Here is a 27,943-nt window from a genome sequence, read left to right as displayed (position 1 = left end):
CCAATATTCCTTTCGCAACTGCTAACACCTGTTGCACATGTGGCCCATAGTGCTTAGAGTTCAGCAATTCATGACTACCTATCGCTAAAATTACAAATTAAATATCACAGATGAACATTGCACTTCGGACCCAGTTTAAAAAGCTAATGTTAGCCCCACTTGTGAATTGAAAAAGCATGAGTGAGAAACATACATAGATGCAAAATCCACCTGTGTTATTGGTGTGTTTGTGTGTGTGTGTGTGTGTTTTGTTGTGAGTGTCTATATTGTACAACACAAATGTGCACGTTCTGCACAGGTTACAAATGATCAGACTTGCAAGTGGCTGTCAACACAAGATGCATGAACTAGGGAAAAGTGAAATTGTGATTTTTTTTGCTACATAATGCATGCAATTTTCATAAAGGTTATGCCTATTTTGGGAAATACATTTTGCAGGTTGTCTGCCAAAAAAATCGAAGCATGAGGACGTTCCACATGAGGACAAAATTCATGCAAGGCACGCCAGTCTCCCACAGGACATAATTATATGACAATACACAACCTCTGAGGAAAACAGAAATCACAGCAAATGTGTGAAACCCAGCAATGGGGCATTAACCAGAATTTTGCCCGCATAAAAACATTTTTTTAAGTCAAGCTAGTAGCAGGTTGGCCTGGGCTGTGAAATACAAATTTACTTTCCCAAATCACTGCATTTTTGTGGAAGTGGACACTGAGTAAAAAATATAGGAAGTGCAGGAATGTGCAACAATCAGCCCATCTTTTTAGTAAAGTTTGGAAAGGTGCCATTTATGTAGTAAATCTTTTAGCGAAAACTGGGATAAAAAGCAACTAAAAGCATACTTCGACAAGTTCCATAACCCTATTTAATGCAAGGCACTTATGTTGGTGAACAGCGCTTATGGACGACCTGTTTGAGAAACATACTTTTTTCATGTATATTACCTACAACAAGCACATAAAAAAGTAGCCTTGAATGATGTGTATGCGAAGATGTAACTTATGCATCTAGCATCTACACCTGGATGTATGACGTTACAACGCATACTTTTACAACGCATGCACTTAAACGCAATTTTTACAACGCAACATCCACTACAACGCATTCCATTACATCGCATGACACTACAACGCATTTTTAAAAACTACCTTTACAACGCATTCCATTACATCGCATACTACCTTTACAACGCATACAATTACAACGCATAATATTACATTGCATTTAAGGTAAGTATTGGATAGTATAGGGGTAAAAATTACTATTCTAACTCCAGGGGGTGCAACAGTAGGGTAAGTGTTGGATAGTATAGGGGTAAAAATTACTATTCTAACTCCAGGGGGTGCAACAGTAGGGTAAGTGTTGGATAGTGTAGGGGTAAAAATTACTACTCTAACTCCAGGGGGTGCAACAGTAGGGTAAGTGTTGGATAGTGTAGGGGTAAAAATTACTATTCTAACTCCAGGGGGTGCAACAGTAGGGTAAGTGTTGGATAGTGTAGGGGTAAAAATTACTATTCTAACTCCAGGGGGTGCAACAGTAGAGTAAGTGTTGGATAGTGTAGGGGTAAAAATTACTATTCTAACTCCAGGGGGTGCAACAGTAGGGTAAGTGTTGGATAGTATAGGGGTAAAAATTACTATTCTAACTCCAGGGGGTGCAACAGTAGGGTAAGTGTTGGATAGTATAGGGGTAAAAATTACTATTCTAACTCCAGGGGGTGCAACAGTAGGGTAAGTGTTGGATAGTGTAGGGGTAAAAATTACTATTCTAACTCCAGGGGGTGCAACAGTAGGGTAAGTGTTGGATAGTATAGGGGTAAAAATTACTATTCTAACTCCAGGGGGTGCAACAGTAGGGTAAGTGTTGGATAGTATAGGGGTAAAAATTACTATTCTAACTCCAGGGGGTGCAACAGTAGGGTAAGTGTTGGATAGTATAGGGGTAAAAATTACTATTCTAACTCCAGGGGGTGCAACAGTAGGGTAAGTGTTGGATAGTATAGGGGTAAAAATTACTATTCTAACTCCAGGGGTTGCAACAGTAGGGTAAGTGTTGGATAGTGTAGTGTAATATTATGCGTTGTAATGGTATGCGTTGTAAAGGTAGTATGCGATGTAATGGAATGCGTTGTAAAGGTAGTTTTTAAAAATGCGTTGTAGTGTCATGTGATGTAATGGAATGCGTTGTAGTGGATGTTGCGTTGTAAAAAATGTGTTGTAAGTGTAGTGCGTTGTAAAAGTTGCGTTGTAAAGGTTGTTCCCCTCTACACCTTCTTTAGAGTCGTTTGTGAAATGCACCCCTTTAGTGTATATAAACCCACAAAAGTTAGATGAATGCAACCTACCCATGTTGTGATCTGTGTCCTGGGATGAGTCCATGTATTCAGTCACACAAGGCTTTGCATTCGACTGCTCCCAACGCTCTCAGAAACAGGTCGGTATGTTCTGTTCAAAGACAATTTAAAAAAACATATGTATGTTGAATTTAAATACAATAAAGAGTCAAAATTCAAGCACCACATCAGACATCAAGATTACACTCTCATAAGTAGATGACCAGGGCACAGTGATATTACGGTTGTATGGACAAACGTAAATAGGGGCATCCTTACGTCTTGCTGAAACGTACCCCAGCCTACAATGGTATCCTCAGAACATGTAGGCTATACAGATGCCTTTGACCCAATATAACTTAGTGCCTTGCACAAGTAACGCGTGGAGGACAAGAAATGGGCCACAGAGGAGTACTCATGCCATCCCCACAGCGGGGTACTCTCTATAGCTGTTACCAACGTTACCAGTCCTGCTCTCTCACCTTCTCCGACGTGTGGAGACGCAGTTGGTGCAGGTGAGTAATGCTCGAGTGATGTGGTGTGAGTGAAATAGACTGTGCTAGTGAAGTGCATTAGCTGGTTCATTACATTTCTTATATACATCCACAGCTTGAAGGTCAAACAGCAGCGCCTCATTAAAGAAGAGCAAGCTACTTTCTGTCTGCTGCTAATTTATGTGGCATCAGCTAGAACTAGATGGAAAGCAATAAATAATTTAAAAAAAAAAAGATTAGGGTTATTTGCAAAATGTTCATAAGGCACGTGCGCGCATCCCATGTTCTCTTGCTTTAATTTTGGACAACTAAATGTGTTAACCGGAAGGATGAATTTGATGATTTAGTAACTTCCCAGTACAGTGCGATGTCAGTGCTTGACTTGAGCCAGTGGTTTCCAGTTGCTCAGCACCTGCACTTAATTGCCAACACCAGCACTTATGAAAGTCGGTCACATGGTGGCGATGTTTGTCTAATTTAGAGATGAGCATGACAACAGTTGTTTATTAATCCAATATACATTAAAAATTACTAATACCTGCTGCCCAAGCCATTCTTGAAGCTTCAGGTCCCTTCAATAGCCTAACTTGTCACACTAGTAGGAGTGTGAAGGTTAGTAGTTGTGTTGTTATTGTCATTGTCAGCACTGCAGTGGCCTCCTGATAAGAGGTCCTGGCACTTAGTTTGTTACAAATTAAGCACTGTACAGCGAGATGTGCATAAACCCATTCAGCGTGGCATCGTCAGTCCAGTTACATGGGCTCCACATACACTGTATTTAATCCTAGTAAGATAAATTGAATTCAGTAGTGGTGATTTGCTGGAGCTCCCTCGTTCTCACATCAGGCGCTGGAAGGCTATGCTTGCAAAACAGAGGCGCACAGCTTTGTTACACACCCACTTGAATACACGTCCATATAGGGTTAGACAACAACCAATCCCCCTTTATGACTCCTGGGTTCCACTATTCTCCACATTATCCTGACAGTGCCACTTGTGATCATCAGAATGGTGCTCCAGAGCTGTAGCTATCCGCGTCAGCGGTGGGAAGTTCAGCCTGTCCTGGGGTTTTAGATGTGTTCTGTTTTTGGTTGTTCACCTGAGCTTTGGCTCCCCTAAGGCTGTCTGTAGCCAGACCTACAAAGTCACTTGATCATCATTACGAGTACTCACCTCATATAGTGAATGAATGATTTCTTCCTTCCATATTATGAATACCCATGGAGTGTAGTGAATAAATTACTTTCTCCTTTACACTGTGATGCTCACAAAACCCTACTAATGGTGATGCACTTCCATATAAGGCCATGGCATTATGAATATCCACTCAGTATAGTATCTCACCCACCACCTGCTTCTGTATAGAACCTTACTGATGCTGAGGTGCAGCTACCTCCGGCTCCTTCTATGGTATGACTGTCCACGGAGCACAGTGAATCTATAGCCTCCTGAATCTGCACGAATCTCTCCTGATGCCAGTGTTCATATAATACCTTTTATAGGATGAATGTCCTCCTAGCACAGTGAATCTATAGCCTCCTGCGTCTGTACAAATCTCTCCAGATGCCAGTGTTCATATACCACCTCCTATGGCATGACTACCACCAAGCAGAGTGAATCTATTACCTCCTGCATCCATACAAATCCCTCCTGTTGCCAGGGTTTATATACCACATTCTATGATAAGACTGTCCATCAAGCATAGTGAATCTAATACCTTCTGCCTCTGTACACAACTCTCCTGATACCAGTGCTTAGAGACCACCTTCTATAGTATGGCTACCACCGAAGCAGAGTGAATCTATTACCTCCTGCATCTGCACGAATCCCTCCTGATGCCAGTGTTCATATAACACCTTCTATGGTATGAATGTCCTCCGAGCACAGATAATCTATAGCCTCCGGCATCTATAGAAATCCCTCCTGATGCCAGTGCTCATATACCCCCCTTCTATGATAGGACTTTCCACTGACCACAGTGAATCTATCCTGTTTAATTCTCTCTTGAAGCCAGCTTTCCTATACCATTGTCTATGGTATGACTACCACCGAGCAGAATACATCTATCACCTCCTGGGTCTGTCCAAACCCCTCCTGATGCCAGTGTTCATCTTCCACCTTCTATGGTATGTCTGTCCACTGAGCACAGTGAATCTATCACCTCCGGTGTCTGTACAAATCCCTCCTGATGTCAGTGTGAATCTACCTCCTCTATAATATTATGAAAATCCACCGATCACATTGAATCTATCTGTTCCTGCATCTGTACAACGCCCTCCTGATACCGGGGTTCATGTACCACCTTCAAAGGTATGAATGACCACTGTGCACAGTGACTTTATCACCTCCTGTGTCTGTACAAATCCCTCCTTATGCCAGCATGCATGCCACAGGTCTACTACAAAGAGAAGTAGGAACTCAGAGGATCACTTACCATGCCTTTTCTGAACAAACATAAGACAAGTGTGGTTCCAGAGAAAGGTCGAATTCATCGCAAGGCTGGACACATGTGAGCAGACACAATTTGTCTAACAATGCACATGTATTCTAGGAAGCCATGGAATTTGAGAGGTCGACACCCTGCAAATGATGACATCATGAGAAGTTTGCGTGTCTCACCTACTGGACCCTATAATACAGTTTTCTTACACTCAATCACCAGATTTCCCCCACGCATGCTTACCCTTAGAGACAATTAGATGGACATTTGCACATGAAGAAGTGTGAAGCCCTTTCACAAAAATTGACAACTGGGTCTGTGAAGTAGGATGAGAAATGTAGCAATGTGATTTTCCACAAGTAAGTGGCACTGAGGTGAAGAGAAGGTTTCATGAAAGATATTCATTAAGAATAACTCTTTGCAAGACCTGTTGCAAAGGGACTTTGCGAGAGTTTGAACCAGGGCAGCAGCTTGATCACATTTCAGTAACAGAGCCCCAAAGACATCTGAAACCAGCAAGTCATGACTTGCTCTAGGACAAACATCATCTGGTCATAATTGATCAAGTGTGGTGGAAGCAAGTTTCATTCCACTTCTTCAATGTGTGACCAGTACAGGGGCGTGGGCAGGGCACAAGTCCTAAAACATGAAGTGGGGGGACTGACCTAGTTTGGCAGTATGCAAGTGGCATCACGACGTGCAAAATCACGGTGCGGCACATGACATTATGGCGCACTACATCACGGCGCACGAAATACGGCGCACAACATCACACATGGCATCACAGGAATTGACATCATAGAAAGTGGCATCACAAGCCACGACTTTACAGGAAGTGGCATCACAAGATGTGACATCAGATTTAAAGCCCTCACATATATGTTTAGCAGGTCTATCATGCGTGTGCTTGAGTGCATTGCGAGGAAAATAGCACAGTGAGCTATGGAAGATGATATGTGACTTCTACACATTGCAATCCCCCAGTTTTAGGAAACACAACCTGTACATTCATTTACAAACGTATATAATTTATTGTCCATGTAATATGCATGTGTTGATGTAAAGCGCTCTGACACCCTGCATTGGAATGAGTAGGGCTAAACAAGAAAAAATAGTGGTACTTAAATTATTTCAAAGCCCCCTCAGGGAAAGTCAGCTCTATATAAATGCAATTAGCTTTGTGTAACTCCTGGGAAAGGCCAACACATCTGATATTCTTACAGTGCATGCATATCTGCTAAACAGGGACTGAACAAAGTGAAAAGCTGCCTCTCTTAGGTATGTGTGAAGTGCTAACAAGGTGTGAGCCTTTGTTTCCCCTCCGCTTCATTTGCATCAGGTGTGAGGCTCCTGACTGCTCCCAGCCAGGAGACTGGAACAAAAGGAGGCCTGATGACTCCTCAAATTCGGCCTTTGTTATGGACCCAGCAGGAGTCTTATATAAGAAAGCCCCCTCCCCGCCAGCACGTTGTTGCTTTTTGCCGATGGAAAGCAGACAACGTGCAGGCGCTGCTGAAAGTGTCCCGGTGTTTGCAAATTACACCGGGACGAGTTCAGCATCTTTATCAGTGGGGCCCAAATTCTTGGCCGGGTGGACGGCGTTCACCCTGTGAAAAAAGTGGGTGGACGCCGCCCACCCGCGTGTACCCCCGACTCGTGCCCTCGGCGTGTGGATGCCGGTGCTAGGGCCAGAGCACCACTATTGGGGATCCACTCTCTAGTGGAACACAGGGTCCCAACCCTACCACTGGCGCAAAATCTTTGGGAGGTCATGAGCACAACAGGCACCATATTCCCTCAGAATTGAACTCTCCTAGGCCTCCATTAGTAAGAGAATTCCTCCCATCATCACAACCGCCTGGACCTTGAAGATGAAGGGGGCGTCGCACTGAGTGGCTCAAGAGCCAACCAGACATCGTCAGCCAAGGGTGCGCGCCAAAATCTTCATTGTTGCAGACCAGTGCTGCAGCCGGATTGGATGAACAGAGTCGAACTTTTCTTTTATTGGGCTATTCTCTTTTGCTAACAGTTTCCAAGCTCCTGGGGGAATGGAGCACGGTGCCCACTGTCAGCTTTATGGATCTCTGGCCCACAAAGATGTGCGTCAATGATGCGCTGGTCAATGTCGTCTTTATCTGACAACTTAGCAAATAAACCCCACTCACTCATCACTAGAGGCCGACTTAAGAATATACACATCAGCACTTGAAAAACTAAGTGCTTCTTTGCTGAACCAGTAATACCTTTCAAGAAGATAAAAATGATGAAGGACACATGCCTTTCATCCAACTTTACGAGAAGTTCCCCTGGCCATTCTCAGCTATGAGGTTTGTGCCTTCTTCGCTGTGATTCTTTCTTCTTTGTGTGTGTTAATGGTGCTCCAGGCAGTGCTTAATTTGAGTCGGCGGTGTCCGGTGCTCGGCACTAGCACACAGTTGTCGGCAGTGAGCATGTGACAGTTTGCCACAAAGTGGCGCTGTCACGCTAATTTAGAGAGGACCATAACAACATGTAATTATTAATTCAATAGACATTAAAAATGGCTAATTCCTGCCGCCCAGTCCATTCTTATAGCTTTGGGGGGCTGAAATAGTTAAAATTGTCACACTTGTAGGAGTGTGATGGTTAACAGTTGTGTTGCTAGAATCATTGACAGCATAGCAATGTGTGGCGCAAGCTGCAGCGGCCACCTGACGAGACACTACTACTTATGTTTCTTACAAATTAAGCACTGCTCCTGGGCTTCTGGGCCTGCCCTGCCTGGCTGTGCGCGACCCCTGCCAACCCCACGCGTTTGTAAACAGAAGCAGCAGCGCCTCGCGACCCGTTGCTAAGGAAGCCCAGAGTGGACAAAGAAAGGCAGGCAAAGCTCGCTTGGCCTTTCAGCCCGGGCACAGGAGGGTTGCACTGTCACCGCCCCCTCCCCTCCGAAGCTCTCAGCAGCAGGTTATAAAGGAGTGACAGCGTTTCCTTCAAGCGTTCCGGCCAAACCCAGGGAAATGTCGGGGTGCAGCGCCTGAGCGAGCTCAGTGGCTTTTGGGTAACTTTTGGCAGGTCTCTTAAACTATTTTTATGTTAGTTCTAATGTAGAAGTATTGGCCATTCTGGGTACTTAAACTTTATTTATGTGTACAAAACAGACAGTTTGTAAAACAGCGTAATAGCTCTAGAAAATGTCACATTCTGCACAGTAGGAAATGTTATATTAATGTGTTAAAGTAACTTTAGAGTTCTAATGTTCATTGGTATGTATCAGTCGCACCACTATTGATTTCCGATGCAATTTGCAGACTTGTATTATTTATAATGTCTGTGACATATTTTGGCGATTATCTAGTATATTGTGCTCAGTTATACGTTTCAGTGGCTTCGCTCTACACAAATGACGTCATGCATTGTAAATATTCTGCAACTGATCAACAGTAGGAAACCCAAATAAAGCTGTGCATTTATTGATGAATTTCATATCGAAGTATGATCCGAAATAGGTCGCCATGGGACATGCACGCGCGTTCATGATACTGTGAGCTCAAATCCCGGGGTAACTCAAGCATGGCCAGTCCCCCCCCCCATCCCCCACCCTCTCTTCGTCTCCCCGTGAACTCCATCATTGATGGCATTTCAAAATGAGTTTTTTCAGTTCGTTGACATTTTCTTTTGGTGTGTGGGGTTTAAAATGCAAGCCTGCAGCGTCTAAAATCAATGGATTACTTTGAAAGACTCTGACGTTTTCCAGGCTCTGTATTGATCCACGTTTCACAAAAATGGTTACAGTGAAGCATGAATTCATGCGCAGCATAAAAAGCACACGGAGGTTTGAAAGGAGAGCGCAGGCTTTTGTTTCATTCCCAGCTCTTTCTGGATTGAGTGAGAGATGCTCACCCCCTCGAAGGGAACTCCCAGTCTTGCACTGTCTGCAAGGGAACCTTGCGAGGCTTTGATATAGCGCACTCTCCCATTTCCAAACACCTCTTGGCGCTGTTTCAAGTTCTTTTCATGGGTTGAGCAGAGACGACAGCTCTGCTAGGAGGTTTGGCCGTGCAACTCACGGCCGCAACCCATGTATCTGTTTTTGCATCCCAGGTAAATGTGATGGCCGGTGAGAGTTTTATCCCTTTAGGCTAGTATACCCTCATGCATTGACTTTGGTTGTGGAGGGCATGACAGTAACTTTGCAGGATCAGCTTTGGTTCTATGGTACCAAGCTTGGATGCCTTTGAAGCTCTCCTCGCTCACAGCGGGGGTGGCCCTTCACATCATCCTCGCAACAGTGGGTCTGTGAAGCGGCAGAGTGTGAGGAGGCGTGGTGATGGATCAGGTGATGTGCTGGTATGTTGTGGTGTGAAGGTGCGATGAATGGAGAAGTGTGGCTCACTGGTTAGAGCAGGCAGACCCTAAAGCAGAGGTCAGACCCGGGACCAGGGTTCAATTCCCAACGCGGCAGGGTCTTGAGCTCAAATGTCCATGGACTCGATAATTCTCGCTTCGGTGCCTGACCTAATCATGGGTTCACACTCTGCAACTCTGGGCATTAAGCTTGCTTAATCTCCACAACGGCCCCCCGCGGCGGGATGCCTGGCTTTCACCTTGGGGATGCCCTGTGGGGGCTATCTCACAGGGAAAAGCCAGGACGGGTTCCCAAGGCAAGCGCGGAGATACCCCTTTGGGGGTCGATTCAGGCGCTATATAAGAAACATAATAATAATAATAATAATAGTGTGATGAGATTCAGTGTGCTGTAGACGGATGCTCAATTAGAGGTGAGGTATTGTGTGATTTCATAAGGTCTGATGATGGCATGGCATGACACGCAGTTTGGCTTTAGGAAAGGCCATGGCACCGAAACCGCACTCGAAGCGTCTGATGAAATTAGGTTTGTGCTGGATAAAGGTGGTGCCGCAGTACTGGTGCTACTGGATCTATCGGCAGCATTTGACACGGTTGATCATGCAACACGGATCAACCGTGTCTCATCCTTAGACATCAGACACAAGGCCAAAGCTCTGCCGTCCTCTTTCTTAGCCAATTGCACCCAGTCAGTAAGTCTGGGTGACTTTAACTCACCAGTTTTCTCACTTCCGTGTGGAGTTCCGCGAGGATCCTCACTAAGTCCGCCTTTGTTCAACATTTATGTGACGGACTTAGCACAAGTAATTAAATCATTCGGGATGGGTCTAACGTCTTATGCGGATGACACTCAACTGGTGCTCGCCGTGCATAAAGATGGAAATACAGTCTCTGCAATTTTTCACGATGGCATGCTGGCTATTAGTTCCTGAATGTCAAATCACGGTCTTAAATTAAATTCTGACAAGACAGAAGTAATGGTCTTTGGAAACCTGGCCCCAGGATGGTCTCCGACCTGGTGGCCAGCGGATTTAGGATTACCCCCAATCCCTGTCAAAGAGGCAAGAAATTTAGGTTGCATTTTTGACAATAGACTAGCCTTCATACATCATGATAACGCAGTGGCCTCCTCTTCCTTTTATGCTGTACGGATGATAAAGAAATTGTTACCTTTCGTACCAGTCAACACCGGTAGAAAGTTAATCTGTGCTCTGGTCATGTCTAAAGTTGACTACTGCAACAGCCTCTTAATTAATGCCCAAGAAAGGGTTCTGGATAGGCTGCAGCTGATACAGGATGCAGCCGCTAGGATACTGTCAAGTACCCCTAAGTTCAAGCCCATCTCCAATGTGGTGCGCCAGCGTCCTTGGTTGCCAATAAGAAGCAGAACGAAATTTAAGGCTCTCTGTATTGCCTATAAGGCAATTCATAATGCAGGGCCGCAATGCCTGAAGAAAGCTTTTCTGGCTTACGCGCCCACCAGATCTCTTCGCTCAGAAGATGCCATCTTCTGATCGTCCCTAGAACAAAGAAAGCCAACGGGGTGACAGAAGCTTCATAGTTGCCTCATCCAAATTGTGGAACTCTATTTCTTTGCAGAGTAAGGCTAGTCCCACGCTGCTATCCTTCAGGAAACAAATAAAAACTTGGCTCTTTAAGCAATAGGTTCCCCTCTTGCACCCTGCGTACCCTCCCAGCACATAGCGCCGAGATACCTACAGGTATTTGTGCGCTGTACAAATTGTTAAAAAAGAAATATAGTATGTTATGGTATGGTATGGCATGGTATTGTATGGCATTTTAGATCCCGCTGGACATTTGTAGGAGTAAGGGGTTGTGCAGGCTCCTGTGAGAGTCCAAGTGGAAACCCACTTCCTTTTTATTTTCAATTGGCCGTGGGAGTGTACCTCTGGGACCCTCGACAAGGTCCAAGGTGTTAGGCCACCCCTTCTCTGACCACTTATACATTTTTTGTCCATTTTCTGCACACGGGTTATGGCGACAGCAACGCTTCTCCTCATGTTGCAGCCAGCCAATCTGAGTGCGAGATCCCATGGGATTCATGGGAGCTTCTCACTCCCACTGGGGCAAGGGCCCGATGGGGAAAAAAGGCCCACTTGGCCAATCAGATCGACGTTATTTAACGTTGGGTGCTCGCTGGGCTCCTGCAGGAGTCCAACGCACCCAACCATTAGATATCTATACATTTTTAACCTTCATTTCCCCAAAACGGCTCAAAGGATTTACACCACATCGCATAAAGCAAGTTTTCTGGGTAAAGATCTAGCTATCTGGCAAATTTAGTGTAATTCTGTTTGCCCATTTTGGCTGCAGTCCTATTAAAAAATTGCTTTGAAAATTGCATGAGGAAATTTGTTTTGGGACCCCCCGCCCTCTTTTTCTCTGCCCACTTCATGGATCAACCCAAACCTTTCCAGGGAGGGGCTGCTCTGGCCAACCTTTTTGGGTACGTTTTGTGAAGGTTTGTCAAATGGCTAAAAAATATTTTCCTATCCTAACCACGTCCAAATTATAACTACACTGTGGAGACCACAGTTGCAATTGTGCTTCTGAGCCCCGCTGACATATTACATTTCAGCGTGATCATACAGCCCTTTATTGTTGTTAAGATGAGCACTAGGCTGCCAGCACAATCAGTGTGATTGTATTTGACTGTTGAGTTTTGACCTCTTGCCCCCACACTACCTCACTGAGAAGCCTTTGATGCTCGCCCTCACGACTTTGAGACTCAAGTGCCAAAGGAGTGTACTCGAGCCAGTTTGCAGAGCCATGGTGAGGCCGACCCCGGGACACCCGTGGCGAATGACCCCAGCCACCACGGTTGATACCCAGAAGCCAGTGTCAGCCCTACAGACCCCCAAACAGACTCTTACACCCCACCTTTCAATGGCTTCCATATTGAGTGTGCTGACACCTCTTCTTTTGGAACAGCCCTTTGCACAGCCAATAAAGCTACAGATCACCTTGATAAAGCGCCACATTTCCGAAAAAAGAAACCATGTCATACCCCGAGCAGAACTGACAGTAGTCCTTTCTGAAGTTCAATTCTAGCTAAAATCAGGCTCTTTTCACAAGCATTTGATTTATTGAAAATCTGAGGCTAGACTGATGAAGGTGTTTCAGTGGTATGGGAAATATATTACACACACCAAAAATCTAATCATCCAAAAAATCTAAAAAACAAAACTTTTGTGCAATTATGTTAGTAGCAGTTTCTGAGATCTCCCACAGGTGAATTCACCTCAGCTGGCACAGATCGCCCCTGCATGTAGGTGGTAATGACGTTCTGTCAACAGTAGGGTGGAAATGGAAGGCTGCAGAGATGACCGACTGCCAGATCTAGCAGGGCAGTGTTATCAGGGGCCCTAGCTCTTCTGTGAGGCTGCCCTAGGTCTGAAGGGATTACAATAGAAGCAACAGTCAGGACTCTAACACGTTATCCCATTTGTCCTTCTTATATGCTTCTTACAGAGACTCTCGTCTTCTGAGCGATACTAGCTGTGGGCGATTGATCCACAAAGGAATTGGTACAAAGTTCAGATGGGAACTGCCTATGCTACCAAGGGGAACTCCACATCATCTGGACTTAAGAGGTACCAATGAAATTTCCTCTGGTCTGAGACTTTCACCATGTGTGGGTAGTGCAAAGGTAGGACTTCCGGATCACACAACCAGGCCAAGAGATGCCCCAGCATTCCTGCCATCGAATACATGTGGCGATGACACACACAGGGTGCAGGGCACCTTGGACACAATGTGTAGGAAGGTAAGAAGAAATAAGAGAACAGAAGAAGAAGACAGAAGAAGTAAAGCGAACCTGGCCACTTATGGCTGCAAAAGGAAGTAGCCTGTGGGTATCGAAGCTTGGCACTAGTCTGTCGTCACTTTGTTTACAGCAGCACTAAGGAATATCCTGTAGCCTGCATCCTCTTTGAGTCATGGGCATCATTCTAACAGCTATTGCCACAGAAGAAACTCAGGTTGGTGTTTTTGCTACCTGCAAGGGTTGTGGACAATCTGCCTTGGTGATACAACCCTGTCCTGTGAGTACGTCTTTGTATCTTGTTGTTTTGGAGCCCTAGTGTTCTAACAGTCATGGTGGTCCATGGTGATTTATTTTAAGGGTATCTTAAATTGGGCTTCTTGGCAAGGTTTGTTTCCCATATTTCAAGAATTGTATGCGTCCAAAGAACAAGAGGAAGCAAAGAAATAAAGAAAAACGTCGACTAGAAGTGACACCGATAAGGCCACGAGCATGCCAGAAACCCTCCACCCAGGAAACCCACCTAGGAAGCCCACCTAGGAAGCCCACCTAGGAAACCCACCTAGCTGGACCCTAGTCCGTAGGGTCTAGTTCGCTTTGCACTGTCACAGTGTAAAACACATTTCAGCACCTGGAGAGATGCTAAGCTATGTGCAGAATTAAAAGGCTTTGTTTGCCAAATAGGAACCCACCAGATCAAGGGGCATAGATGGGTGAAAACACAGCTGGTGAGGTAGCCTGTGGGAATAAGATACCTGGTTTGGGCTGGGGGGAGGGTCTGTAAGGCCAGTAGGGTGACTGGGGATGAGACTTTGTGTAGGACAGTGTTAACATAAATTATTGTGAGACTATCACCATCAGCACATTTGAAGGGGACGGGTAGGGAGGCTGCTCTACCGCTTTTGCCGTGAGACTACAGTGGATCAGATGGATAAAGACAGGGAGAAGTGGGTGAATGAGAACAAAAGTGACGTTTTAGATGCAGATGAGGGCCAGAATAATGGAATAATAACAGTGTGCTCAGGGGAGGGAGGGGATATATTAAGAGATTTAGATCAGAGGAAGCAACAATTAGGTAAAAGGCAAATAATAGTGAATGTGTGGAAAAGTCATTCAGACACAAATAAAAATAAGGCAGTGGCAGCTCCTCAGCTGAGGCGGAGGGGTGTGGCCCCAGTGCTTTCTGCAACAGAAATAAAGGAAAAATAAAATGATTTTTTTAGTTTCTTCTGTGGTTTGGTGGGTGGGGCGGGTCTGCTCTGCTCTAGGAGCAAGGGAGGAGTGGTGACACCCTCATAAGTGCGCAATGAATGTTTGGCCAAACAGTCATGCGCACTTTGCATGTTCTCCATGAAGGCTGCATTACAGCCTGCATAGAGAACATGCCCGTGCCCCTATTCCCTGGCTGAGCGCCAAACCACGGAGCTTAGACCAATCACAACGCTGCATTGCAGCGTTGTGATTGGTCAGGGGAGCCTGGGTGTGCTTCCTGGTTCCTGCGGAGCGGAGTGACGGTGACGAGGGGGGACGACAAGAGACGACGAGGGGTGGCGAAGAGGGTAGGAAAGTTGTATTTTTTTTTCTTTAGTTTACCTTCTCCCCGTCCCCGTCCGCCGCCCTGCCTTCCCTGATCCGTGCCAGGCGCCACTGAAATAAGGACGAGGATGGGAGTTGGCAAAATCAGAACAGCGGTCATGGTGGTGGAGAAGGGGGACATTGGAGGCAAGACTTCAAAAATGAAAAGTGGACAGGTAGAAAAATGGGAGTCTGTTGGCCATGTTAGGAAGGAACCATTTTATAGCCCAGAGGAGAAAAGTGAAAAAGTACGAAGTGGGAAGAGGTCCACTGAGTGGAGAATATATGGGAAAAGCACAGAGAAGACAGAAGCTGAAGATCAGGGAATAAAGTGCCAGGAGCACTGGTACAAAGAGTGTAGCGCAAAGTGAGGTGCAAGGAACAAGAAGTAGAGAGTAGAGTAGTAAGGGAGGGGAGTTCAACGACAAAGGGACAGGTCAGGCAGCAAGAGTCTGACCAGCAGGGCAAGTCCAACGAGGAATAGGACAGAAGGGAGAGGGTGTGATGGAGACTGCTGCTACCACTGCTAAAGGATAGCAAGAAAGGAAGGAAGGAGATAGGAGACGCCAAAGAGGCCAAGGGTGGGGGGTATCCAGAACCCGAGCATTCTGGGAAGGATGCGGCGCTCAACGTAAACATGCGCTTTGAGCAGCAGCGGAGGCCGCCCTGGTTGGGTTCGATACTGTTGATGGTGCAAAGATGCATCCAATGTACAAAAACTGCAACTCCAAATAATATGTATGTTTTGAAAGTTTATGTGATTCTTCAAAACACAAACACAACATAGTCTTTAAGTAGAGCACTGAATGCAGCCAAAAACGCACAGGCTCAGTGTTTACACACGTCTTACTTGGTATAACTGTGGTTGAAATTAACACATTAGACAGACACCATTCAATTTACGAACATTGAATCTTAATAATGTTATAGAAGTTTATACAATTGCTATGCATGGATTCCATCGGAAGCCTTTGTCGTTTATACCAAATTCTAAGTATGGTAACTCGCTGCTATGATATAGCAACAGTTGTTAACAAAACTCGTTACCCACTGTTGCTACACCTTAAAGGCCTTCCAGGGCGGGCTGAGAGCCTGTCAGTGCAGCGCCGCTTGTCTCTTTTGACTGAAAGCACATAGCCCAGCAGCAGGAGGAGGAAAGGCAGGAACGGTGGTGGAAGGTAGTTGAGGATGGCAGCTAAGGTACTTTTCTCACATTTGGGTCAGGCAGGAGAGGCCAGTTTATGCATGGCTCCCCTGTAACTCCTCTGACCCTGTGTAGCAGTTATAAGCAGGGCACATCATTTTGGGGGCCATACATAGCATGAAACTAAAGATGAGTATCTAAGAGTTACAGGGAAGTTTTCAACCTCAGCGATAACTCGCAGTTACCCATCTATGATGGTATATTTGTCATGCATGGCTTCTACCGGAAGTCATTATCGTTTACACCAGTTTCTAAATCTGATAATTCCCTGCTCTTCTTGTAGCACCACTTGATAGCAAAACTGGTTAACCACTACTGCTACGTCTTAAAGTCCTTCGGCGCCAGGCTCGCGGCGCTTCCTGAGCTCGCGGCGCTGCTTGTCTGCTTTGACTGAAAGAAGGAAGGACGGTGGCAGGAGGGGGACGGGAAGCAGGGAAGGCAGCGGGGTTGGTTAAGGGTGGCAGGTAAAGTATTCTTTCTACCTTAGGGTCAGGGAGGAGAGGCCAGGTTACGTTTGGCTCCCCCATTACTCCACTGGAGTAACGAAACTCGAGGAGGCCTCCCTGCAAGGCACATGGAGGGGCCCCCTCCTGGCTCATTCATGCGCTCTGCAGACCGAGTGCTGTGCGGAGGGGGCCCCCTAAAGCTTGGGGCCCCCCGCACCACGGGGGCCTGTGTTACGCCCCACTCCTCTAACTCTACGTAGCTGTTGAAAGCAGGGGCAGTGGTAGGCAATACATAATGTAAAATTATAGATGAGTAAATAGTGAGTTACGGGGATGGTTTTCACCTCGGAATTCTGAGTGACTTCTTGACAACTTGAACTTCGTTTTCATTTTCTATTTGATGTCATTAAGAAACCCTCGGTGAACAACATCTCTGTAATTCACTACTGTGACATCACAATAGTTGACAACAAAACTGGTGACCCACTCTTGCTGCTTCATGAAGGCCTTTCAGGCCAGGCTGGCGGGGCTCCCTGAGAGCTGCTTGTCTGCTTTGACTGAAAGCAGGAAGCTCATGAGTAGGAGGGGGAAGGAAAGCAGGGGAGGTGGTGGGTTGGGTAAGGGTGGCAGGTAAGGTATTTTTTCCATCTTTGGGTCAGGGAGGAGAGACCATGTTATGCATGGCTCCCCGATTACTCCTTTGTCACTGCGTAGCAGTTGAACGCAGGGGCGAAAGGTTTTGGTAGCCATACATAACAAAATATTGTAGACAGGTAAAAAGTGAATTACTGGGATGTTTTTCACCTCAGGTTCTGAGTGACATCATAGACAACTGAAGCTTTGCTCTCGTTGTCTACTGGACGTCACTCAGAACCCCTCAGCGAAAAAACATATCCATAATTCACTGTTTGCCTTCTATAATTCCATGTTTTTAAACATGAAAAAAAGGTACAAAGTGTGAGCAGGTGGGTCATGAATGTAACCAGAATAGTGCAGTTTCCATGGGGCTCACTAGACAGACCTGTGGCTGAAACACACACGTCAGAATCCATTTAATGCACCACTCTGCAGCATTTAAAATGAAATGATACAGAAGACATGCACACCAGATCCAGCAATCAAAAGATAACTTGTACTTTCTGGAAATATCTTTTACAGCTGACAATGGCAAGAAAACCAGAGCAGCCGAAACGTCACACGGTGAAGCTCCGGCAGAAGTATTGGGTGGATGAAACGAGCGAAGCAAAGGCACTGGAGCTTGGGGCGATCTGTACAGGAAAAGTCATCGACAATCTTCACTACTACGACACCAGCACATTTCAGCTGGCAGCCAATCAGATGTGGCTAAGTCAGAAGAACCAACAGTGGCATTTAATAATAGGACCGGAGAACAGTGTGACACTCCAGGGTAGAAACTCCATCAAGGCAAAGGGATCCAACGACAGCAGGAACCGAAAACAGGGCACAGATGCACACAGAGAGGATAAGGCAAACGAAGAATGCGGGCTCATCCGCCATAGCACCATCAAACATTCTACAGGAAAGAATGCCGCCGACAGTAAACGGAATCTTATCCATCTGCAAACCTCACAACCAGGTCAACATCTTGATGGACAGCCAACCGACGAGCCAGTCGAGGCCAGCGTCAGCAGCATGGATGCTGGTGGCACGTACCAGGAGCTATCAAGTGAGGAGGAGATCATTGAGTGCTTGATGCCAGTTCTGCACACCAATCCGACAAGTAAGGACGACGCAAGCCTAGACATGAACGGATTCTTACATATGGCAGGAGTCCAACTTTATGCTAGCTTTCATACAACTAGGGAGGCCACCTACCAACTCCAAGACGCATGCACCATCGCAATAGACGTCGATGAAGCATCCTCCAGAAAGGCTGGGGTCATCTCGCTGGATGTAGATGTCCTGGACATTGCCAACGGGTTTGATGCAATAGAAAAGTTAGCGAATGAACTGGCCTTCCAGCCTTTACTGGAATAATTGAATGAAGAGAGCCGATCGCATTACAAGTCACAGCGTATCCATTCACTTAGGCTGTGAGACGGTGAGCGGCGGTATCAAGCTGAAATCAATGCCAAGAAATTGCTTTGCTTTGTGCAGGACTGTAAGTAATTCAAGGGAAATTGGATCCAGAGAGCACTCAAAGACGTTTTCAATTTAAGGCTTGCTGTAAAAGGGCGGCAGACTGAAAAGAGGGAATGGGCACCCGGCGGCAGTGCATTCAGACATCCCGAAGCATTGTCCAAAAGATCATCTTTTTAATCCTGATCCTGGCTTATGTTTTTTTACTTCTACAACATGTTCTCATTTGCTAAATGTATCTTTTTTGAGGTCGGGTGGTAATAACACGTTAGCCGCAATCTCCGATGACAAGTATTAAAATGTACTACACTGACGGAGGAGCAACACTGCTTGAATGTTCTTCTGTTTTTGGTAGGATAATTCATGTAAGGATCCAGTTTGCACAACTGAACAAGGGGCAAATCTGCGGTTCTGGGATCCACTTCCACTCTGTGGACAGAAAGAACATCGCAGGTATAAGAGGGCAGGATAGAACGTAGTCCACAAATCCCTGATCTACCAACCATATTTGTAGGGCCACTGGAATTATGTGATTTTGCAGCAAAGGCTTTTTCCACAGAATTATGGATTTGCCACATTTTCCACATAGGCTATCACCTGAGGCATAATCTGCATATTTTAACATGAAATAAATTGTGTTTTTAGCTCAAACGGATCAAAAGTTACACAAATGCAGCAACAGTGAGCACAGTGGAAGGCCCTCTGCACAGGTTGACTGATCTTCTTCCTGTTGTCTGTTGCTGTATTTGGATGTTGAACTGGCACTAATGAGATGAAACCTTTGCCTAGATAGTGTAATTTGGCTTTTCTTGTCATATAATTTAGCCAACCTTGTTGCATAATTTTGTCCTCCCATGCCGCATAATTACAGTGGCCCTGCCCATAAAGGACAGCCAGGCATTGGGAGCCAAGAGTTATTCTGAATGCCTGCCCAGCAACCAATCAAATTGGTGTAAATTTACACTATTCTGATTGGCTGTGGGGCAGCCATTCAAAATAACTCTTGGTCAAAGAGACTTTGGAGGTTGTTCTGCAAGGTTGAATGACGGAAAATCAAAAATGCTGAAAAAACCTGTTCTTTTAGTAATTACATAAATCCTCCTCTCAACTATTCTGAAGTCCCTCTGTTTTTGTAAAGCAATAAGTGCCCGGGCCCTCGTCAGCAGTCCACTGCAGCTTGCACCACCCATTGCCCCTGCCTGCGCTGCCAGTGACAGTACCAGCACAACTACTTACCATCACACTCCTACAAGTGTGATAATTCAGACACTTCAAGGCGGCCCAACGTTATAACAATGGCTTGAGCAGCAGATATTAGTAATTTTTAGTGTATATTGATTTAATAAACAGGTGTTGTTGTGCTCATATCTAAATTTGACAAACAGCACCACCATGTGGCAGACTGCTATATGTGCTGACAATTAGGGCACCAGAAACCACCGGCTCAAATTAAGCATTGCTTTGTTTCATGAATCTTACTGGTTGCAGTGCAGCCATCCAAATAGCTGTGGGAAGCATGCAAACCAGGGAGACGCGTCAGCCCAAATATTGACTGATTTCGTGTTCGGGCTCTGAATCTGCCATTTTAATTTAGTCCACCTGCTGATCTCAGTAGTTTTGTATAATAAAATCTGCAATGTAGACTGAAAAAGGTGAAATTCCTTCATTTCTACTTTTCCAAGTTGAAAACTTCACTCACGTTTTCAAGGCATGTCAGTTATCACTTTGGGAAAGCTGGTGTCTTATGTGCAAGCAACAGAATTCATTGGTCACTAGTTTAGTATAACTGCAAGCAGTGACCACACGCATCTTTGATAAAATGGCATCATTAAAACATCAACTCCTAAGACACAATCAGCAATTACCATCAATACCACCAACCTCTGGGCACTGATTGTGCATAAGCACTGCATGGAGGCGTGAATGAATATGGAGGTGCCAAACAACTTGTTGGCATACAACCTGGAGACCCAGATAGGTGCTGGTTACCTTGCACCTGCTGAAGGTGAAACTCTGCACTTATCCCCCTGTTAGCAAGCAAATACTGTTAGCACCAGGAAACATTTCTGTTACTGATACTACATTGACCACTTGATTGAAGGATTAAGGAGCCTAAGCCACTATTAAATTAATACATCAACAGTTGCAGAAAAGAGTTGTCAATATGTTAGAATACGTCTTATGTTTATTTTACAGTTTTTATATTTGATTTTAGGTGTATGCAGATATATATAATACAACTTGCAATTTATCTTCTGCTTCATGGTTTTGTAAATGTCAAAAGACATTAGATAAAATTCAATTTTCTTTTCAGGATACACAATTATTCCACTGGTAAATTTCACCGGAAGCAATGAGAGATCCCCGCCTCCATGATACCTGTGGCATTGATGAAAACAGATGACCTGAAAATAAAGTGACAGATTCCACAGGCACTGTTGTCTGCTCACTGCCTCCACAACCATCCTATAAGATTTGAGTACAGAGATACTAAAGGAACAGGTAGAGAATTATCATGAATCCTCAAACATTTAAGCTTTCAGAAGAAATAATCCCACCGTGTACCTCGCTTAAGTATCTATTTGCAAATTTCTCTTCTTATCACTCCTCAACATTGTGTGTTATGCTTCCTTACAGCTTTAGGAGAGAATTCAATATCTCCTTGACATCCTGTACCTCATAGAGCGACTCCCTACATTTCAATGCATGGTAATGCAACGGGGATTTAGGGGCAAGCTATGGATCAGTCACAGAAGTCTATCCTGAGAATCAGTACCATCACATGATAAATACTTTATTAAAGAAATATTGGAGATAAAAACTAAAAATCACAGTAACGTTCAGCTTGAACCTCTTTCTTGTCCTAGACAGAAAGGAAAGCAGGACGAGTGTGTGGGTGTAGGGGGCGGGCTTTAATTCACCACGAGGCACAGAGTGAACCCTCTTTTATTGGCAACCTTGTCGTAAATGATTACCTGTCAATCATGCTCCCTCACCCTCAGCAGTTTATCAGCAACTCGAATCCAAAGATTGCCTGAAGGTGCGGATACCTCTAAGGCACTTCAAGCTACCCCGCCTCCGCCCTAGCTGATTGTGCAGCACTAGCCTGCGATGGGGAACTAAGCTTCTCTCTGGTGATTCACACGTTTGGCTACTCGGTCCAACATCTTTATCAAACCACTGCATCTAGTCTCATAAAAAAAGACTAAGGGCCTGCTTACGATCTTGGCGGATGGGTTACTCCGTCGCACACGTGATGGGCATCCATCCTCGAAACTACAACTCCATTATGTCCTATGGAACTTGTGATACAGCGGATGGAATATCTGTCACACACATGATGGGCATCCATCCTCGAAACTACAATTCCATTATATCCTACGGAACGTGTAATACAGCGGATGTTGTGACAGAGTATCCCTTCTGCCAAGACCATATTCAGGCCCTAAGATTTCAACGCAATGCACAAATCTACAACCCCCTCAGCCAAGACATCCCAGGACATCAAGGTCCGTGTGTATTGTGCCTCTGGGGCGCAACGGGCGTCAGCACCCTGGGGTACAACGGTATTACAAAAAGGGCCTCAGACTCTTGCACGGCCCCTTCTGTAATACAGATAGCGTGGGTGCACATGATGAGCCAGCGCTATCATGAGAGGGCACTCCTTCATTTGCGTGGGGGGCAAGGCCCATCCAAATGAGGGAATCTCTTTGCCTCTGCACCGTATTACTGGCGTGGACGCAGAGGCCAATATGCCTTTGGAAGGCGCACTGAAAGTGCATTACAAAAAGATGGTGCACTTTCAGTGCGCTTCCTAAAGGCAGTTCGCTGGGGGGCGTTAAAAAGAGGGTCCTGCGGTCCCCTCAGACATCCCCCTTCAGGCGGGTGCAGTCACTCACTGCACCTGCCTGCAAGGGGATCTCCAACCCCCCTTGAAACTGCAGGCGGGTTGCCGTCTGCACAGTGAAACACGGAGCAGCTTTGAAACAGTTGATCCATATTTCACAGGAATACGCTGCCCTGAGTGCAGCACACGTTGCTGCTGCCCTGGGGGCAGCACATTCAACATAATAGGGCCCACTTCCCCTGTTTGCGCACGGCGCACCTGTTTGAAGGGGAGCCGTGGCACAAACAGTAAAAGTGCGCCCTATATTTCATAGGGGTCCAGGTCTGTTATCATTCCTAAGCAGGTGGCACTCAGTTCACAGTCCGGCAACCTACCCTACAGACCAGTCATCTGCACATGAATCAATGCTTTCAGGTCTAGGGCTACATGAAGATTTCATACCTGAGCACATTTTCACGTGGTTCCCATTTCACTATTAGCCTGTAAGGATAATGCTTAGCAAATGCACAGCCCTCTGAGCTTCATCTCACAAGAGGCTCTTGAGGTTCATCTAATTTGGCTCGCAAACAAAATGTTCGGCAAAGTCCAGATGTTCATGTGATAGTCCAACTCCTTTAGAACTTTGTGACTTTTACATATCTTTGGCAGTTTGGGTGAGAACCGTGCAAAGTTTAACCCCGCAAACTTCCAAGACTGAAAACCCTAGACTAGCGAATCGCCTCAAACTGGATCAAAGTAAGACCGAGCTCCTATTCCTGGTTACTAGCGCGCACTCAGGCAGGTCACAGTTCAGACCTGGTTTTCACTAACCAACAGTTTCAGTTGGTCATCTGTGGCTTTAACCTGGCCCTACCACCTCTTCACTCTTTTTAGTTGGGTGGATAATAATAGAGGTTAGGCGTAAAACTACTAGCACAATTCATAAATGGGGTAAGATCGGTGCTTTAAATGGGCCGGTACTATCCGGTACGGAGTACCAGCACTTTTTAGGTCTCGCCTGAGACAGCGCTTTAGCGCTGCTCTGGCGAGACTTATAGTAAGCGAGTTTTGGAAGTGCAAACGAGTGCTTTCAGGCCTCCAAATACAGTGCATGTGTGCCGGGCGCGCGCACCATTTGGAGGCCTGAAAGCACTTGTTTTCTTTCACTTTCGCCGTGATGTGATCGCGATCACTTTCAGCGCACCATTTGGCAGCCTGCGTGCCCGCCCCCACTCCCCCCTCCCACTCCCTCTTCGTCGCATCAAACAAATTCCTGGCTGGGGTAAGCGCACCATTTGGCAGCCTGCATGCCCGCCCCCACTCCCCCCTCCCACTCCCTCTTCGTCGCATCAAACAAATTCCTGGCTGGGGTAAAAAGCAGCGTCAATTAGCCCTACAACTGAAGGCAGAACTCCAGCAAAACCGCTTACCTCAGTCAAACTAGCACTGAATAATTGCATGAATTCTAATGCACTCTCAGAATCATCCTGTATATGACCGTGCTCATTGTGAGTCAGTAACGTCTACTCTAATGCTTTTTGTATCTCGTTAGAAATTGAAATGTCATCATCTGCTGTTCGATTGTTATGTAAAATGAAAATAAAGTGTGAAATAAAAAACTTCTCATTTGGCATTGAACAAAGTCAGCTGCTCTCCTGGTGAGAAGATAGTCTGGTTTAGATTGTGCACTCACGCACGGATGACCACCAACTCATACACTGAACCGAAGGCACAAATGAACAAAGCCAGCTGCTCTCCTGGCGAGAAGATAGTCTGGTTTAGATTGTGCACTCACGCACGGATGACCACCAACTCATACACTGAACCGAAGGCACAAACCTACATGAACGCCGTCATAAGTATATAAAAACACAAGTGCGCCAAGCCAGAGTCGGGAGCAGTTTGGTATTAGACAAACGTTTGCGCAAGTTATTGTTAATGGCAAGTAATCAGTCAGGAGGAGGCTTGTGCGCGAGCTCGGTTGTATTTCCTAAAGATTTACTTGTGGACAGCATTTTCGCAAGTCCTCGTGCAATTAACAAAGACATGCACTTTGACACCCTGCAGGGAAGATCTCAGCACGAATGGGGCCAGTACTTGCATCGGCGAGGGGGCACATCCCCAGTAGTCACCGCGCTATACACAAGGAAGGCACGTCAGCACATTCCCTTCGGTTAGATTAGGACCATGCCACACACTGCTGTACACCACACACTGCTGCACGCCACACACTGCTGCACGCCCCACACTGCTGCACGCCTCACAGTGCTGCATGCCTCACACTACTGCACGCCTCACACTGCTGCACACCATACACTGCTACACGCCACACACTGCTGCACGCCACACACTGCTGCATGCCGCTGCATGCCACACACTGCTGCACACCACACACTGCTGCATGCCACACACTGCTGCACGCCACACACTGCTGCACGCCCCACACTACTGCACGCCCCACACTGCTGCACGCCTCACACTACTGCACGCCTCACACTACTGCACGCCTCACACTGCTGCACACCGTACACTGCTACACGCCACACACTGCTGCACGCCACACACTGCTGCATGCCGCTGCATGCCACACACTGCTGCACGCCACACACTGCTGCACGCCGCACACTGCTTCACGCCGAAAACTGCTGCACGCCACACACTGCTGCACGCCACACACTGCTGCACACCACACACTGCTGCACGCCACACACTGCTGCACGCCTCACACTGCTACTCACTGCTGCATGCTACGCAGCACACTGCTGCACGCCGCACACTGCTGCACGCCACACAGTGCTGCATGCCTCACACTACTACACGAAACACTGCTGCACGCCACACACTGTTGCATGCCGCACACTGCTGCACGCCGCACACTGCTGCACGCCGCACGCCGCACACTGCTGCACTCCACACACTACTTTTATGCGAGTTTATGCAACTGACATTATAAATGACAATGCTTTTTATTTGTTTTAAAACCAAAACATAAATAAAAGGCATTGTAATTTTACAATGCCAATAGCTCAAACTCTTATAAATGCGAGACCTATTGCATTGCAAATGCTTGTTTATTTTGAGAGAGAGAGTACCGGCACTCCTCAAGAGAAGTGCTATACTTTTAATTGGAGAGTACCGGCACTTCTCAGAAACAAGCAGATACTCTGCTACAGAGTACCTGCACTTCTATTTTGCCATTTCAAGCACTGGGAAAGATGAAAATCAAGACATAGTTGATACTTTAACTGGGTCGGTCCCTACATTACTCAGAGACTTTGAAGCAGACAGGGACTCAATAAATAAGTAGCCAGCCTCATTAATGGATCTCTGAGCTCCTCCTGAATTACTCTCACCACAAAGGTAGGGTAACTCTGCTCCTTGACTTTGCATAACTTTAGCAATAGAAAAACGGATTTGCAAAAACCAGGGGAATGGACGAAAAAGCTGTGCACCAAAAGAAGAACAGACGAAAATTGATGTTGCCAACAATGAGAAACAATAATTTATTCAAATAACTAAATTGTTCTTATAACCTAAAGCATGTAACATGGAGATGACATCCTCACCAGAACTTTGCGAGAGACTCTCCTACTTTTACGAAGAAAAAACTGAAAAAAATAGTTTATTGACAGAATGCCTGCTGGTTTAAAACGGGAACTGGCAGGTGTTTCAAAGGGGAACCCAGCCTTTCAGAGCTCAAACACCTCACCCTACAGCAATCCTAGCAAGCTGTTCTTGGCTGTAAATCATGCCCTCCTGATGACCCATGCTCCCCTGAGGTATAAATCAAAGCAGTGCACGTAATTAATATTCTATTTATCACCTCTCTGGACACAGCACTATCTCCAGGAATCTGGAAGAAAGAGCTCCTTTTAAAAAAGCCATCTGCGGCCCCTGTTACTTTATCTAATTTTAGACCAATGTCCTCGCTCCAGCACCGCCTAAAATGCGGGAGAAACTCATCCATATGCATTTCTGGGTTACCTGGAGCAAACAGTCCCTCCACATCCGTCCCAATCAGGCTTCTAGCCATCACACAGCACAGGAACACTGTTGTTAGATGTTCCTAGTTGTGTTAAGGTCTTGCTTGACAGAGGTCACAAGTACATATTTATTCTTTCCGAGTTATTGTCAGAGTTGGAAACAGGATCCCAGATCCTACTTTTGCAGCATTTAGCTGACATGGGAATCTGTGATACAGCACAGGCAGTGTTCCAGTCTTAGCTCTGGAAGCAAGACACTTAAAGACGGGGTTCCTAATGGATCCACGTCGCGCCCCACTCTATTCAATTAATAGATATGGCCCCCATGGCAACATTAACAGAGTTGTTTGAATTCAAAGTCTTTTCATGTGCTGATAAGACACAATCGATCCTCTCCATTGGAAAAGACCTCTTGGCGCAGGGGAAAAGTCTGCGTCTCTACGGTGCTAGTGTGGATGAAGCGGGCAATGGCAACATTTAAAGTCTGCGTCTCTACGGTGCTAGTGTGGATGGAGCGGGCAATGGCAACATTTAAAGTCTGCGTCTCTACGGTGCTAGTGTGGATGAAGTGGGCAATGGCAACATTTAAAGTCTGCGTCTCTACGGTGCTAGTGTGGAAAACATTTAAAGTCTGCGCCTCTACAGTTCTTCACAAAGCCTTCAAGGTGACCTCTCACAGCCCTGCCAAGTATCACGCATCAGGTGTTAGACTAACACATTTCAGTGTGGTGATCCGCATCACCGCACTGAAATGCACAGTCACTTGCATTTTTACTAGCACCTCCTTAGCTGTCAAGTAGGAGGCTCTAAGCACCTCTGTGTAAGATTATTCCTGGCAACATAGAGAAGCTCTAGCACATCGTAGAGCGTAGCACGCTCACCAGGAGCATTACAGCATGTTTTTAGAGTTCCCGTTTTGCTCTTTGTGTTAAAATTTATTTTTATCATTGCACCTTGTTGTTACCTGCTATTTAACCGCCACATACCAGCACATTAAAAACTTGAGAACACCGCGTTTGGAGCGGGCCCCTTCCCCCATCTAATCCACACTGCACTGCCAGAACGGCGGACATCTTGGGTGAGGGCTGAGGATCGGAGCGGTCTAGTCGTCACAAGGACGCTAGACCGGTACTTAAATCGGGTAAATCAGGCGGCCGGTTACTTGAAGATTATTCCTGGCAACATAGAGAAGCTCTAGCACATCGTAGAGTGTAGCGCGCTCACCAGGAGCATTACAGCATGTTTTTAGAGTTCCCGTTTTGCTCTTTGTGTTAAAATTTATTTTTATCATTGCACCTTGTTGTTACCTGCTTTTTAACCGCCACATACCTGCACATTAAAAACTTGAGAACACCGCGTTTGGCGCGGGCCCCTTCCCCCATCTAATCCACACTACACTGCCAGA

At 46.0% G+C, this 27,943-nt stretch overlaps 2 protein-coding genes across 4 annotated transcripts in view; one reads left to right on the top strand and one right to left on the bottom strand.

The window, feature by feature from the left end:
* The window catches only part of RALGPS1 (Ral GEF with PH domain and SH3 binding motif 1), a 1,694,135-nt gene that overhangs the window by 1,469,086 nt on the left and 197,106 nt on the right, over positions 1–27,943 (bottom strand). For both annotated transcript variants that reach the window (XM_085613823.1, XM_085613822.1), the window contains exon 2: positions 2,352–2,451. The gene's annotated coding sequence lies outside the window, so the exon portion shown is untranslated. The remainder of the gene's footprint in view (positions 1–2,351; positions 2,452–27,943) is intronic.
* On the top strand, positions 8,182–19,051 carry LOC146868819 (uncharacterized). 2 transcript variants are annotated; one of them, XM_085613820.1, is made up of 2 exons: positions 8,182–8,313; positions 17,788–19,048. In XM_085613820.1, the coding sequence occupies exon 2, from the start codon at positions 17,794–17,796 to the stop codon at positions 18,625–18,627; it is 834 nt and encodes a 277-aa protein (XP_085469946.1). In that variant the 5' UTR covers positions 8,182–8,313; positions 17,788–17,793; the 3' UTR covers positions 18,628–19,048. The 2 variants fall into 2 exon arrangements, with proteins under 2 accessions (XP_085469946.1, XP_085469945.1); XM_085613819.1 differs by having other exon boundaries at positions 8,200–8,327; positions 17,788–19,051.

Source organism: Triturus cristatus, chromosome 1_2, assembly GCF_964204655.1.
Source record: "Triturus cristatus chromosome 1_2, aTriCri1.1, whole genome shotgun sequence".
In the NCBI taxonomy this organism is placed as follows: Eukaryota; Metazoa; Chordata; class Amphibia; order Caudata; family Salamandridae; genus Triturus; species Triturus cristatus.
Note: the sequence above shows the minus strand (reverse complement) of the source record. Positions and strands in the feature narration are given on the sequence as shown.

Coding starts and splice junctions, on each gene's coding strand:
- LOC146868819 (XM_085613819.1), top strand. CDS start 17,794: ATGGCAAGAAAACCAGAGCAGCCGAAACGTCACACGGTGAAGCTCCGG.